Raw genomic sequence first — 15,672 nt, 5'->3', positions numbered from 1 at the left:
TAAAAATATATGGTCTCCATGTGTTGTTTTTTTTTATTGTGTGAGGATCAATCTATAACAGGGGGGAAAAGTCATACATGCTGCTTTAAGCCAGAAAAGCCCACTTTTTAAGTAAAAGAGAACTGCCTGTGAAAGGATCCTGGACAGTATGCAGTTAAAGTAGAATCCAGTTCTGTGAGAGGCCCGCTTAGATCAAGGCTAGGGGAAGTTAGTTCTGTATAAATCAGTCATGCTGAGTAGTATCACTTCCTCTGATCACTGCTTTCTCATCTGCAACATCTAAGTCAGCATGGCACTACTTGGTTTAAATAAGGTTTATTTAAAGCATTTCCCCTCTAGAGGTTTGGAGGTATCAGTCACCAAATACTTATGTTCCTTTGGAAACTACTCTTATCACATCTGTGCATGTGTAAAGACCAGTTGAAGATGATTGTGGAGAAACCTCTGACAGCACAAGCCTTTAATTAGCTCTCTCTTTTCCAATGGCAAATATGGCCTACAGATGTAAACACATTTTTCTAGTAAAGAAAAATCATACCTTATATCATGCTGTATAGGTATAACACTGTATGAACTTTGCCTAAGAAAAATGTTTGGAACTAATCTTACACAAAAAGCAACTATGCACACTGATTCCAGAAAGAATCACCTCACTGACTTACACAACTGATATCAGGGAATCTCTTTAGGTAAATACTAGTAGTGCCGGACCCATTTGTTCACTTCCCTGTTGTGGAAAAATGTTTGATACAGTAAGAAATGTTGGTGTAACATTCAATCACACACTGGCTCATTCCAGCTGCTGGCAGTGAGCAATAGCAAGATACTGCTGTTTGTGTCACAATTATTAGATCTGTTTAGCCACACTAACAGCTTTACCCTTACATTTCTGCTTCTATATTTAATATTTTAATTAGTAAACAAGACTAGACTTCAAGCAACAGAAAACAAACAACAACAACAAAAAAAAAACAAACTAAGCAGAAAGGCTTGAGTTAGTGATAGAACAAGATTAAGCCAGGAGTTGGGAGATACCAGCTTATTTCTGTTAAACAGCTGGCTTCATTTTACTGTATAGTCATTGTTCTAGTTGCAAAATTTTAAGTTTTGTCTAGATGTTTTCTTAGGTGCATTGCAAGTTTTATCAGAAGAGAATAAACACATTTTTGGTGGATCTTGAAACTGAGGTAAAGAAAATATGGCAGCATATAGAGAAAGAAAAGTAACGTTTGAAGAGAAGTGCTTTGGTTGCACTCCCCCAAAAAAGGAAAGAAGCAGCAGCAGTGTTTAGGGCTGGTTAGAGCCTCACCTGCCCATATTTTCTGTGCTGTCCTGCTGCAGTTGCCTGATTCAAGAAGTAGCGCTCTAATGCACCAAATGGTTTAGAAGATTAGTTGCTGCTCCTTTGGCTTGCCTAAGAGTTCTTTCTGCATGGATGCTTCAAAGATTATTTGTTGTAATTCCTGGGTTCTTAGACTTATCTGTAACACAAAAAGAACATGGATATTCTCCCTATAGAGTCTCACCCCAGCTGCCAATCAAATACAGCACTCATTCTTCTTTTCTTCTTTGTAATTTTTCTCATCAGAACAATGCTACATCACTTCCTTTCAGTTCCTAGCATAGTTAAAGCTTTAATTTACAGTCTGAAGTTGGTTAATAAATTAAAAACAAAACAAAACCAAACCAAAAAACAACCAATCAAACCCAAAGCTTTTGAAAGTGCTGAAAGACTAATTCTCCTATCAATGATTCAGACTAAATCTGAAGATCCATCCTAGGGTGAAGAACTGACAAAGATATGTATTCCTCCAGAAAACACATTTACTAGATCTGGGAAGGTTGTGAGAAATTTACAGACTTGCAAGATACCCAAGAAAGATAGAAATGTCCTTGTTAAAAATGTTTATATGGCCATATAATATGTAGCATGAGGGAATATATCTATGTTCAGTATTCAGGAATACGCAATCCTGTTTGTTTATGCTTACTCTCATTTGACTTATTCAGTAGAGGCTCTTCAAGCTCATGATCAAATATAAGATCAGAGCCAAATAAATGGTTAAGGTTTTCATTCAGATTTCAATTTGTTATTCTGAGAGGATTATGTCTTGTAAAGTTTGCTGGCAGTGCAGGAAGTCCAGAGTCATCTGGAGAGTCTGCAACTGAAGAACTCTTCATAAGAAAAACAAAAATAAAGATTACATATCTTGGTCTTTATTATAGAAATGTCTTTTTGCAGCAATATAAACAGTAACGATCAACTTTTTGTGAGTTAAGAACTGTAGGATCAGTTCTTCAAACTACTGTTATGAGCTTGAGATTTGATTATTGCACTTTCTAGATAACCTGTCAAGCGCAGAAGCTATGCAAGTTGTGTACATTAAAAAGCACCAGTAGCTACGAAACTCAAATGCTTGAAACAAAATTGTGACCACTTCAAGAAAAAAGCTATTGTAATGCACCGAAGCTGTTTTTACCAAGAAAGATGGAAAACAATACATTTTCAAATGTAAAGCCATTACAGGGCACGGCTGGCAGAAGGCTGATAAAAATTCAGCTTTGGAAGGATCTTTATAATATTTTAAAATACTCAGCAGTTCATAAGTCTCAGTCTGGGACCACCACGTCTTGTAGCAACTGATTTAAGGCCATGTGCCAGTCTGTGCTGATTGGTTAATTTTGTTAAACTGCGTACAGTACAATGACAACGGTGATTGACTGCCTCCTGTAAATCATCTCTAATTCAGCAGTGACAATGTTAAAAGAGATTTAATCAACAGCATGAAAAAATAAAATACTATTACGTACAGTGTGTTCTGGTGTCTACCTAAACCAGTACTAAATAAAGGGCTAGCCTACTTTCTGCTGGGAAAATCTCTTTTGAAGCTGAAGATCAAAAGCACTTTTCAAGCTTAAACAACACCATACGGTTTCAATTCTTGCTTTCTAACAAGCACTTTAAAAAGCACAACTAAAATGCAACTGACAAACTTGAAAAATCTTTTGTGTTGTTCCACTTGAATGATCTAATGAGAAAATGGCTCAGTTCTGTTGTAGCTAATGAGGTATAACATCTTCACTGAACCTGAATATAAAACAGAGATTTCTCTAAAGATATAGTCTTAATATGCTTCTATTGCTTTACTCATTCTTCCATGTTTTTATTTAAGTGATGTCCAATGAATAAAAGCACAGGTCAGTTTTGAAATAAAACATTTACACGTGAAATTACTCAGTCCAAAAGTGCTTTGAACTCTGTATACATACATCGTGGCTTCAAGTGGGAAAATGTGTTTCACTAACGTACTAAGGCTCCAAGTCTGCAAACAGAGATATTATTGTAGCCCGACAGAGATCTGCGATAACACATTTTTGACAGATGAAGTTCCGAGACAGAACCCAAGTGTACATGGATTTTAACCCATCTGGTTTCAGCAGTGACCTACTATCAATGTGAAGACTGAGATTTGGCAAAACAGTGAAGATACCACTAATATCAGTATCAAATAATAGCATTTATTCTGGTTATACCTAGAAGCCACTATCCTGCTAAAGGGCTTTCTCAATACAATAAAATATTTATGACAAGAAATTTATACAAAGACACAGTAAGGACATAACCCATAGGTGTGGGAAGCATAAGGTAACAGCAGAGGGGTTAGATTCTGGGCATCAAGTAGTATTTGCAGTTCAACAACAGTTTAGATGTGGTTGGGCATTGTGACAGCATCATGGCAGTAAAGAATTTAATGAGACAATTGGAGTAGAATAAGCTTGTGGTGTAGGTGTCTACTGGTAGAGCTTCTTATCTATAAAACAAAGAGGTTTGAGGAAAAGCTGGACAGGTTGATGAGGACAGGAGAATAAACCTGATCACGTATGGATGCTTCTCATCATCCTCTGTACTTATGTTTCAGATATGTAAGTAAAATACCTGTTTCTGTGCTCCATAAATATGAAACTGAGACATGAAGAGAGAACTGGCTTGCACATGCCAGAGTGGGAACAGACTCTAGATCTCCTCATTACTCTATTGGTCCTTCTTGGGAAACCGATGGCTAAAATGCCTACTGCAGTCTTCTGAGCTGGAAGGAAAGAATTCTGTTCATCAAACAAATCTCCAGAGAAGTTTCATGCTGTGATACAGAAAATACAGGTCTGCTGTGAGACAACAAACTCTTTCAGTGAGTGGGGTCTTAGTGATAAATAGAACCACAGAGACAATGAACCTTCTGTTCGCAGGAGACACGTGCTGGGCCAGCCTCCTCTCTGATTCTTTGCTGCTGTTATTGTTATTCTTGTATTTAGGAAACCTAACAGTGAATCCTACTAAAAATCTCTGTTCCAGTGAATTTATACTGTAAAATGAGATGAGGCACACCCAATGAATGCAGACAGACTGACAGATGGGTGAGCACAAGAAAATAATGAGCAATAAAACTGGTCAGTGTGAGAGACAATGGTCACAGCAGATGCCAAACTGCTGTGAAGCTTTCTTTTGATTTCATAGTCAGTGAGAATTTCAGGGCAAGATCTAGAGGAAAACAAGGTAGCTTGTCCAGGGAGCCCCTTCTCAACAAAAGGAGTAGCAAAGGTAGAAATATAGCAGTGAAAAAGGGGTGTTGATGACCAGTGACAGTGGTCAGCTCGTGGTATGCAACTGCATCTCAAAGCACAAGGACATGACCCCACTCTCAACAAGAAGCATGAGGGTAGACAGGGCTGAACCACAGTGACAGAGGCAAGTTACTTTGGTGAGGAGGGACAGTGAGAGCTAACATAAAGCATGAAACTTATGGGCAGAGCAACAAATAAAGAATATTATCTGTGTTAAAGTACTTCCAGTGGATACAGATGGTACAAGAGAGTATCTTTCAAGACAAGACAATGTGATATTGCATTATCAAATCATAGTTGAAAATAATTATGAAGGTAACGATCAGCAAGAAGAAAAATTGGAATTAGGTGTGTCAAGAATCCCATCTACCAAGAAGAGATGAACAGAGAAGTTATAGCAGTGAATATTGCACTTGAAATTAGTTTAGAACATTGATACACCACTGCTGTGATACTGTATTATGCAGTAACATTATAAAGTAAGAGAATCAGGTTCCTCTGAAACTTTTATAAAAACTTATCAGACACAGATATCCTGTGAAAGTATGGGTACTTCTGTTCAGAATCCAAACTGTGCATAAATGACTATATACCTTTGAGCAACGTTTTTCAAGTGCCCATGAATAACTGTCACTTTGTACTGTGCGCTCCGCAGGGACGTGACTAGGAACCAGCCTTACAGAAGGCCAAGTGTTGAGATGCAGGCTGTGCTGCAGACAGGAAAGGCTAGCAATATTTTTCTCTTTTAATATACAGCGTTATTGAAAATGACAGGTGATAAGTTCTCTGAAGTGTGGACCATAGTGGGGGGTACTAACTGATGCTTGCTAATACATGGAGAGATATACTTCTTAATGCCACACTGCATACAAGACAGCTGGGCCTACTGTCTTGATGCCCTTCAGGAGAAAGTCTAGGACTACAATTCTAAAGAAGGAAACCCTGGAATAGCAATTTCCCAAGAGGAATCTGTTTGGCTTTTTTCCTTGTGAAGCACATGCCTGTTCTTGCCATTACTAACATTCAATTTGCTTGACATTCCCCTGCCATTTCGTCATCCATCTCAGAAGTTCATTTCTGAATCCATATAACCGTTTGCATGTTGGTTTAAAAAATGTCATAAGAGCAAAAATATTATTTTGAGTCAACCACTGAAAACAGAATGCATGACTACTGTATGCATTACTGCTCCAATCTACCGCTGCCTTCCCTCTCCCCTGTGTTTCTAGATGTTGCTTTAGACCAGACACTGCAGGTTTATGGTAAAAGGAAGTTAAGGGACATTTAGATCTTGGGCTTTCCACTTAATCTTCAAGGGTCCATTTCTAAAAACATGCCATATGAACTATATTTTCAACTGAAATTTAGAAAGCCACATTTTTTCTCAAAACTAACAATGAAAAATGTATTTTTGTTTCCATTTATGTTTGATGCTACTTTAAAGCTCAGCAGTGCTAAGATGCTTAAATACATGAAGCTCAGATCCTACAGACTTTATTCAACCACTTGGCCTCACTGAGTTCCACTTGTCCTTTTATGGTTACCAGGAAAGCCTCTTCTACTCTGTGAAAGTGTTAGCTTCTTTTTGTCCCATAGCTTGGTATTCATAAAATCAGAAAGGCAAGAGTCTTTTTTACTGTGATCTTATAGTTTGTTCCCAAGGATAAAAAAGGCAAACCAGCAGTACTACACTGAAAAACAGAAGCATGTCTGGAAAAAAAGAAACTTGAAATTTCTCATCGGGACTCTTTCAAGAGTGATGTGCAAAACAACAAAAAAGATTGCTATTAAGCCATTTTAAAAATAAAACCAAGTATTTCAAAAATCTTTGAACATTCTTTGACCTTTATTCACAGATCTGACCTGCTTTGGACTACTGAAAGAACAGTCCCTCACTGCAACATACTCATGCAACACACATACATTTTAAATTTATCTTGCAGCACTATACCACAGTATACTGAAGAATGAGTGCCTTCTGATCACAGTATGGCACTGAGGCAGGCACGGTGAGGCAACGTGATCATTATGCATACTGTGAAGCTTTCAACCTTAAAACAATAATAGCAGATACTCTAGGAGTGACCTGGTTCTGGAGAAATTCTTAAAAGTTTTAATTATTACAAAGATTAGTATTCAGTGTACAAAGTGAAATATACATCTGGTTTATTTAACAATGCAAAAAAATATACTCACTGGATTTCCATGTTTTAAGAGCACCTTAAGACTAGGAATAACTTGAAGTTTTTCTAGCTCAGATGATTTCTGTCCAAAAGTTAAAAAATATACCATATGTCAGGAGTTCTCAAAAGTCTTTCAACTGGTATATATGTTTGTGGGAAAACACTGGTAATTTTACTCCACAGAAGACAATGGGAATTTTGTCTGAAAACAGTCCACCATATTTAGCTCACTGAATCTACAGCATTAACAAAAACCTACTGTACTTGAATTCTCTTGAAGTCCAGAAAGAATTTCTGTAATTCTACCAAAGATTGTAAACTGTTAGGTTCTTGTACTTGGTTTTACTCCAGATGAAGAGTCAGAAGCCTAGCAAGGAAATCTTGTGAAATCATTTTAAAGCAGTTATGGTCCAATACCAACTCTTGTAGATATTGGAGACATTCAAGTGCTTCAGTCTGGCTGATGTAGTTTCCTAAGATAGCAAGAGTAAATGCATGGGATCATCTTTAATGGATTGGGATTCCTTTCCAGCAAAAATTTATCTTAAGCAAAAGCAGCTCATGAACTTTCTGAATTACTTGTATGTTGTTTTGGACCACTTCAGTGACACTGGACAACAGTGTGTTTGATTTCATCTATCTGCTATCTCTACTTAAGCCAAAATATCTTCCTAATTAAAATCTGGGAATCTTGAGGAACAAAACTTAGGTTAATTATTATTGTCAGTATTGCTTATAATGAGAAGGAAATTCCCTCAGTGTGGAACCTGCTGCTGGCCATCAGTTGACAAATATATCTTCCACATGCTGGTTACCTTGCTCTGCCCTTGTCTTGTAGAAGACAAGTGAGGCACAGCAGTGCTGTATGGAAGAATTTCAGTGTTCAATATCTGAAGGATCTTGGCACCAGGGCAAGAATTAAAGCTAGGATATCATTCTTATTGGGGTCAAGACCAGAGAAGTCTGTACCTCATAAATTCAAGGCATAGCGTAAAGATTGGACATAAGGAAAGTACTGTAAAATGCTTGAATGAATGTACAGAAAAGCTGCTACCACCTACTCTGCAAAAACAGAAGTTTCAAGTTTTTCAGCCTACCAAGATGTAGCTGGGTCATGTTAGTTATTCCATTATATCCTAGATAAAAATCTTCCAATTCTGCATTAAGAGTGGCAAGTTTTCTCCAAATTCTGCATCTCTAAATGAATAAATCAAACAAGAGTATGATGTCACAATTTTCTTTGGGCAAAAGAACTTCAGCATTTCCTGCCTCCCCCCCCCCAAAAATGTATGAGGGGAATATATGGAAGACTGCAATTTCATTAATCACTGGAAAAGGTTTCATAGGAATTACACCTGTATATGTTAAAAAAATATGATGAAAAATGAAACAAATCCACTATTTTGAGGTAGAAATCCTCCATATATAAACTTCTATTCGGTGGAAGCTAGATCAAGTTTTCTGGATCGAGACCATGGAAATCAAATAATAAAAAAATCCCTCTCTGCTCACAGAAGTCTGAGAACATGAAAAGAAAGCAGCTGTAAACCGCTGCTAAATTTAGTAAAATACTTATGTCATCCTTTGCATGTATTCTCACAACAGGACAATAGGGCAAAATAAAATAACATGAACTGCTCTACTAATTTGTTTGTAAAAGGTTAATTTCTGTTATGTCAGACCTGTAATTACATAGCATGAACTAACATAAGAAAGAGACGGAAAAAAAGGTTCTAATTTTAGCTTTGCTTCTTCCTTATGACCCAGCTAATGAAACAATGTGCTTAGCAACCTCAATTTCCATAAAAACACTAAATATTGGTGGTTGCTTAGCAGCCAGTGATTTGATTAAATTCACACATCACAAACAAAACAATATCCAAACTATATGTGAATATGTAATATTAATTTGTGTTAAGATGTGTAAGTATGTAATATGTATATTTTATTATTTACACAGGTTTATCTCACAAGGCTACAAAAATTAAAGCTAATTCAACTTCCAAAGAAAGTGTCAAGAGGATCTGGGGAGGGTTTAAGAACATTTTTGTTCCTAACATATCTCACAATTGAGAAAGAAGGCATCAGTCATTAAAAAGACAGTATTCACTTAGTGGGAAACTAAAAGGAACTGTGATAAATGGAAAAAATAAAGAAATTGACAGTAGTAAAGAAGAAGTAAAAACATGCAAAAAAATGATGGAAAAAGCAAATGCACATAGGAGGACATTAATGACTTGTAGTATTAAGAACAATAAGAAAGATTTTGAATGTATATCAATAACAAAAGTAATCCTGGTATTGGATCATTACTAGCTGAAGTTGGTAGAAGTATCAATAAAACTGAGATGAAGTATAGTTTTTCACTAGATACTTTTGTGCTGCATTTGTGGGGAAAAAAAAGGGCAAGTTATTCATACCACGCAGTAATAATGAAATAATTTGCATTCCAGTATTAACGTAAAGGTTAAGTAGAAGCTATTGAGCTAATATCTGACATGTTTAAATCAGTGACTCTGAGTAAGTCACATTTGAAAAAGCTGGCTGAGAAACATCATGGAATATTTATGTTGACTTGAACTACATTTGGGAACATCAGCAAAGTTTCAGTGGCTTGCAAGAAAGCCAAAACTTATCTATATTTAAAAAGGGAAAGGGGAAGAATCTAGAAGACATTAGTTTAAAAAATTCCCTCCCACCAACAAAAGGGGCATTCCTACAGTTACTGAACAACTGTTTCAAGTCCTTTCTGAGCCCCTAGTCTGTATAAGAATGTTAATTGCTCATGAAGAAGCAGATAAGCAAAATGAGCACAGAAATTTGCCACACTACGATGGAACCCCAAACATCCCATATCCATGTGTGCTTTGGCCAATATCCCTTTTCCCCAGAAAAATCAGAAAACAAATTCATGTTTTTCCCACACTCCAGATGCCGAGCATATGCAAAGAATGGAGACAAGAAGTGCTGGGTGAAGCCTTGAGAAGTATTCACACAACTAGGTTTTGCAGGATTCTCTGATGCACTGTCACTGTTACTTTTATAAAACTTGACCAGTGTATAGAGGGAGCTTGTCGGGGGCAGCCTGGTCTCTCCTTCTAGCAGCGAGACAGAGCTGATTAGGAAGGACGTGCTCAACTTGGCGTCTCGTAACTTGCACAATCTGTAAACAGACTGTCACAACCCTGAAGCCAAGGACGATTTATTCCTGGAGGGCTGGTTTCGTAACTAAAGATAAGCTTGTGCTATAGAAACAAGATGTAGGAGTAGAAGTTAAACAAGAGGAAGAATGCTGTGAGCTAGCAGAAAATTAACTGCAGAAAAAGTCAAGCTGACCTTAGACATTAGCCAATTATGAGCTCAATTTTTGCAATATGTATTAGGTGATTAACCATTGTGCCAATCAGCTTAAAACACACGTCTCTCTTTGTCTGTTTGGAATATAAAAGCGGTTGTTGTGTTCAATAAAGTGGATCCTGCCTTGCATCGAGCTGGGTCTCCGTCTCTCAATCGCGGCAAATTGGTGACCCCGACGTGATTCGGGATTAAGAACCACCTATCTGCGTGGCATGCTGCGAGTCCCACAGAACTTTGAATGAGCTGCTGAAAGGAAGCAGGAGCCGGCATTAAGAATCCCTCCGGAGTTGTGAGGTGAGCTGTGGGAGACATGGGAAGTCAGGTCTCTTCCCCAGAGAGGGACGTATACGAACTTATGAAAGCCCTTCTTAAAGAGCATGAAAAGAATCTCTCTGGGCAAGATCTTAAGGCTATGCTCAAGTGGGTACAAGTGAAAATCCCCACTGTAACTGCTTGCAGTATATTTACGACTGAGCTTTGGGATGATGTGGGAGTTAAGCTGTGGGACGCGGCTACAACAGGGAATGCTGAAGCACAGCGCATGCTCCCGTGGTGGAGGACTATCTTTGAAACTCTGAAGGCTCAGGAGACTGTTAAGAATAAAGACACTAAAGACAGGAAAGGTCTCCCGGTCGATAAGAAGACCTCGGAGCCTCCTGAGGTGGGTGCCGCCGAGTACCCCTCAGAGGATGATCCTTTTGATCCAGGACCAGTGGACCCAGAGGAGGAGCCAGATCTCTACCCTCCCGATCCCCAGGACGTATGGGCGAATATTAAACGACAGGCTCTGAAAGAGGGGGATTTGCAACTTGCGAAAAAAATAGTCGCTCCTGTTATCTATCAGGGGAGGGGGGCTCAATGGGAGGCATTATCCTTCCCTGTGGTGAAGGAGTTGCGCCGTACTGTTACCGAGCATGGCCTCTCTTCCCCATATTTCGCGAGTTTGTTATCTTCTGTCTTAGATTCTTATGTCATGACTCCGCATGATCTCAAATCTCTCGCACAGTTGCTGTTAACCCCTACACAGTATTCGCTATGGGAGTCGCAATGGGGGAGGGGACTCCAAACGCTTTTACTAACCTATGTGGGCCATAATAATCCTGCTCTTGCTGCATTAACTATTGAGCATCTTACGGGTACTGGCCAGCACACGGACCCGGTGGCTCAGGCGAGGGATATTCCGCGGGAAGCGCTTGAAGCCACGCGGAATGAAGCAAAGAAGGCTCTGCTTAAAATACCTGACTCTCAAAAGCCACAAAAGGCTTTTACTACCATTACTCAGGAACCTCGGGAGCCTTATATGCAATTTATTGACAGATTAAAACAAGCCTTAGAGCGCCAGATAGATAATGTGGAAGCGCGGGAAATTCTGTTGTTAAAGTTAGCAGTGGAAAATGCCAATGCAGATTGTAAGAAGTTATTGAAATCTCTTCCGAACCCTAATCCCTCTCTCGTGGAAATGGTGGAAGCCTGTAATAGAATTGGCACCGTAGATCATAAATTTGAAGCGATGGCCGCTGCTTTTGCTGCCATGCGTGGCACAGCTGGCCCCGGGGTTTGTTATGGCTGTGGCAAACCTGGCCATTTGAAAAAGAATTGTATAGCTGCTACATCTGGAGCCAAGCCCCAGGCACCGGGGATTTGCCCTAGGTGCAGGAAGGGGCGCCATTATGCTAACCAATGTCGCTCTAAGTATGACTCCCAGGGACAACCGATACAGGGAAACCGATCGCGGAGCGCGGGACGGCGGCGCGTGCAGACACAAGTTCCGCAGTTAACCCCTCCGCTGCCGCAGAGGGATACGACAGTGCCTCAAGCCTTCACCCAGCCACAGCCGGGAGCGCCGGCCTGGACCTGGCAACCAGCCACACAGTAACGGTACTTGACTCCTCGGTTCATTTATTGTCAACAAACATTACGGGGCCTCTGCCCCCAAATACACAAGCGTTATTACTGGGGAGGTCTTCTACGACCCTGTCGGGACTCTTTGTATTACCAGGGGTTATTGATTCTGATAGTACCAATGAAATTAAAATTATGGCATGGACCCCGTTCCCTCCCTGCACTATACCTAAGGGCAGTCGTATAGCGCAGTTGATTTTAATACCTAAAGGAACGGAATCCCCCATTGTTGCCCAACCTCAACAAAGGAAAGGGGGCTTTGGGTCAACTGGTGACCCGCAAATTTTGTGGGTACAGTCTATTTCACAAAAACGGCCCGTATATCAATGTACTCTTATCCGCAGGGAACAGCGGGTGATATTGAATGGGATCATTGACACAGGGGCCGATGTTACGGTGATCTCCCAGGCTAAATGGCCCCCACAATGGCCTCTGGCCAATGTTTCTCAGACCTTAGCAGGGATTGGAGGTGCTGGAAATAGTCACCAGAGCCTAGAGCTCATTCAGATACTGGGCCCGGAGGGGCATGTAGCCTCTGTTAAGCCCTTTGTGCTACCTGTGCCTATGATCTTATGGGGACGTGATGTACTGTCACAATGGGGAATGGCTATTCAAACGCATTTTTAGGAGGGGCCATTGAGGTGCGCGACACCCTGAAATTAACCTGGAAAACTAATACCCCTGTCTGGGTGGATCAATGGCCCCTGCCGCTAGAAAAGCTTCGCGCCCTGGAAGAATTAGTTGATGAACAGTTATCCAAAAGACATGTTGTGCCCTCTGTAAGCCCCTGGAATTCACCTGTTTTTGTGATTAAAAAACAAACTGGCAAGTGGCGCTTGCTCCATGACCTCAGAAAAATTAATGACGCTATGGAAGACATGGGAGCCCTGCAACCAGGGCTCCCTTCTCCCACAATGATCCCCCGGGACTGGTCTCTGACAGTCATTGACCTCAAGGACTGCTTTTTTAATATCCCTTTGCATCCAGAAGATTCTCCTAAATTTGCTTTTTCAGTTCCAAGCGTCAACATGCAAGCTCCATTGCAGAGATATCAGTGGGTTGTGCTACCACAAGGAATGAAAAACAGTCCCACAATATGCCAATGGTATGTAGCCAAGGTCCTTAGCCCTGTTAGAACAAAGATGCCCTGCGTTTTATTGTACCATTATATGGATGATATTCTAGTGGCAGCACAACATCACGAAGTCATGGAGGAAGCTGTAGCCCTTGTCATAACTGCTGTTAATTCAGCAGGTCTTTGTGTTGCGCCGGAAAAGGTTCAGAAAATACCACCATGGAAATATCTAGGCTGGCGCATACGGGCTCAAACTATAGTCCCACAGCCTTTACTAATTCAAGCAGATGTGAGGACTTTGCATGATGTGCAGAAGTTGTTGGGAACAATTAATTGGGTCCGACCTTTGCTAGGAATTTCCAATGCAGATTTAAGTCCTTTATTCGACCTGCTTAAGGGGAGCACAGACTTATGTTCCCCTCGCTGCTCTCAACCCTGCAGCTGTTGATTCCTTACAAAAAGTTGCTACAGCTATTACCTTAAGACAGGCACATCGATATGCCCCTGAGTTACCTTTCCTTTTAATCATTTTGAATCCTGCTCGACAGCCTCATGCCTTGATATTTCAATGGGACTTGCAGGAGTCTGACCCGTTGCTTATCATTGAATGGGTATTTTTACCGAATCAACCCACGAAAACCATCTCAACACAGCATGAAATGTTTGCATCCTTGATTGTCCGTGCCAGGCGGCGCTTGTTAATGTTGTCTGGAATGGACTTCACTTGTATTTATTTGCCTATGGTCAGTGATTATTTGCAGTGGCTTCACCAACAATCGGAAGCCTTCAGTATAGCGATAGCTGGTTATACAGGCCAACTCACTTCTCACCCACCTTCTCATAAATTGTTTAATGCTAATTTCCAGCTTGTACCTAGACCAAAGAGGAGTGACCAACCTTTGCAAGCTCTTACTGTTTTTACAGATGGATCTGGGAAGTCCCACAAATCTGTTATCCTCTGGTGGGACGACCAGCGCAAACAATGGGAATCGGATATAAAGACAGTGCCGGGTTCCCCCCAAATCGTGGAACTGACTGCCGTCGTCCGAGCCTTTAGAAAATGGTCTACACCGCTTAATATCATCACTGATTCAGCTTATGTTGCAGGGATTGTTGAACGAGCTGAGGCGTCTGTGTTACGAAATGTCTCACATTTTGCATTATTTGCTTTGTTACAGGAGCTTATTTTTCTTTTAGATTCTCGCATTCATTCCTATTTCATTATGCATGTCAGATCTCACACTTCCTTACCTGGCTTTATAGCGGAAGGGAACCGACAAGCTGACCTGCTTACATTACCGGTACAGGTACTGCCAGACCGCATAGCACAAGCAAAACTCAGCCACGCTTTCTTTCACCAAAATGCTGGTGGGCTTAAGCGACAATTTGGCCTTACTACTCAGCAGGCAACCAGTATAGTTGCTGTGTGTCCCGATTGTCAAAGGCACTCATTTCCTACAATAGCAGGAGGAGTTAATCCTAGAGGATTGCAAAGTTTGCAACTTTGGCAAACCGACTGTCACTCATTTTTCGGAGTTTGGTCACTTAAAATATATTCACTCCTCTATTGATACCTTTTCTGGGGCATTATTTGCCTCTTGTCATACTGGCGAAAAGGCGCGCGATGTTCAACGACATCTGCTGCGTGCTTTTGCCACTTTAGGCATACCCTTCTCAAATTAAAACTGACAATGGCCCTGCATATATTTCAACTGCAATTAAAAAGTTTTTGAGTTCTTGGGGGATCAACCACATTACGGGTATCCCTCATTCCCCCACGGGCCAATCCTTAATTGAACGCTCTCATCAGTCTCTAAAACGCTTATTGCAACAACAAAAAGGGGGAGTAGGGACCGTTACCCCCGAGGAACGTCTTCAGAAAGCTTTATATGTTTTTAATTTTCTGAATTGTTCTTTGATAGACAGTAATCCTCCCATAGTCCGTCATTTTAATACGAATGCTTCGCTCGAACTGCAAATCAAGCCGCCCGTGCTGATCCGAGATCCAGAAACAGGTACAGTCATGGGACCTTATCCCCTTATTACATGGGGTAGAGGTTATGCTTGTGTTTCTACAGAGAAGGGGCCTAGATGGATTCCCGCGAAGAGCGTACGACCTTTTCGTGAACCCCTGCCACAACCAACTGGAGAGGGACCGGAGTGCTCCAATCAGAATTTTGGACAGCAGACAGAAGAACTGCCCGGAAACATCACAACTGAAGAAGGAATTACATGAATAAGTATTGAGAACTGTCCATTGCAGAAATTACCTGTGGTTCATGTGAAAACTGTGAAAACTGTGACCCTTGGGTTTTGTGTGAATGTTATACTTGTGCGAAAAAGTGGATTTTTGGTCTTTCAGTCAGCGTTTTGCAGCCTCGTTGTTCCTGCCCGGAGCTGCTGCTGGCAGAGCTTTAGCAACTCTAGACAAACTAGGCTGCTGGCTTGCAAAACAAACTAACGCTACAAGTCAGGCACTGTCTGGTCTCTTATTAGATGTGGATAGCGTTCGCCATGCTACATTACAAAATAGGG

At 40.7% G+C, this 15,672-nt stretch overlaps 1 protein-coding gene across 1 annotated transcript in view; it reads right to left on the bottom strand.

Moving 5' to 3' along the window:
- Positions 1-1,365: 1,365 nt before the first annotated feature.
- The window catches only part of LRRC9 (leucine rich repeat containing 9), a 40,814-nt gene continuing 26,507 nt past the window's right edge, over positions 1,366-15,672 (bottom strand). Inside the window, 6 exon segments of the mRNA XM_042799005.1 lie at positions 1,366-1,481; positions 1,992-2,175; positions 6,817-6,885; positions 7,068-7,276; positions 7,865-7,960; positions 7,963-8,000. Of these exon segments, the coding sequence (XP_042654939.1) occupies positions 1,366-1,481; positions 1,992-2,175; positions 6,817-6,885; positions 7,068-7,276; positions 7,865-7,960; positions 7,963-8,000 (712 nt within the window).

Source organism: Tyto alba, unplaced genomic scaffold, assembly GCF_018691265.1.
Source record: "Tyto alba isolate M040663 unplaced genomic scaffold, T.alba_DEE_v4.0 Super-Scaffold_29, whole genome shotgun sequence".
Lineage (NCBI taxonomy): Eukaryota > Metazoa > Chordata > Aves > Strigiformes > Tytonidae > Tyto > Tyto alba.
Note: the sequence above shows the minus strand (reverse complement) of the source record. Positions and strands in the feature narration are given on the sequence as shown.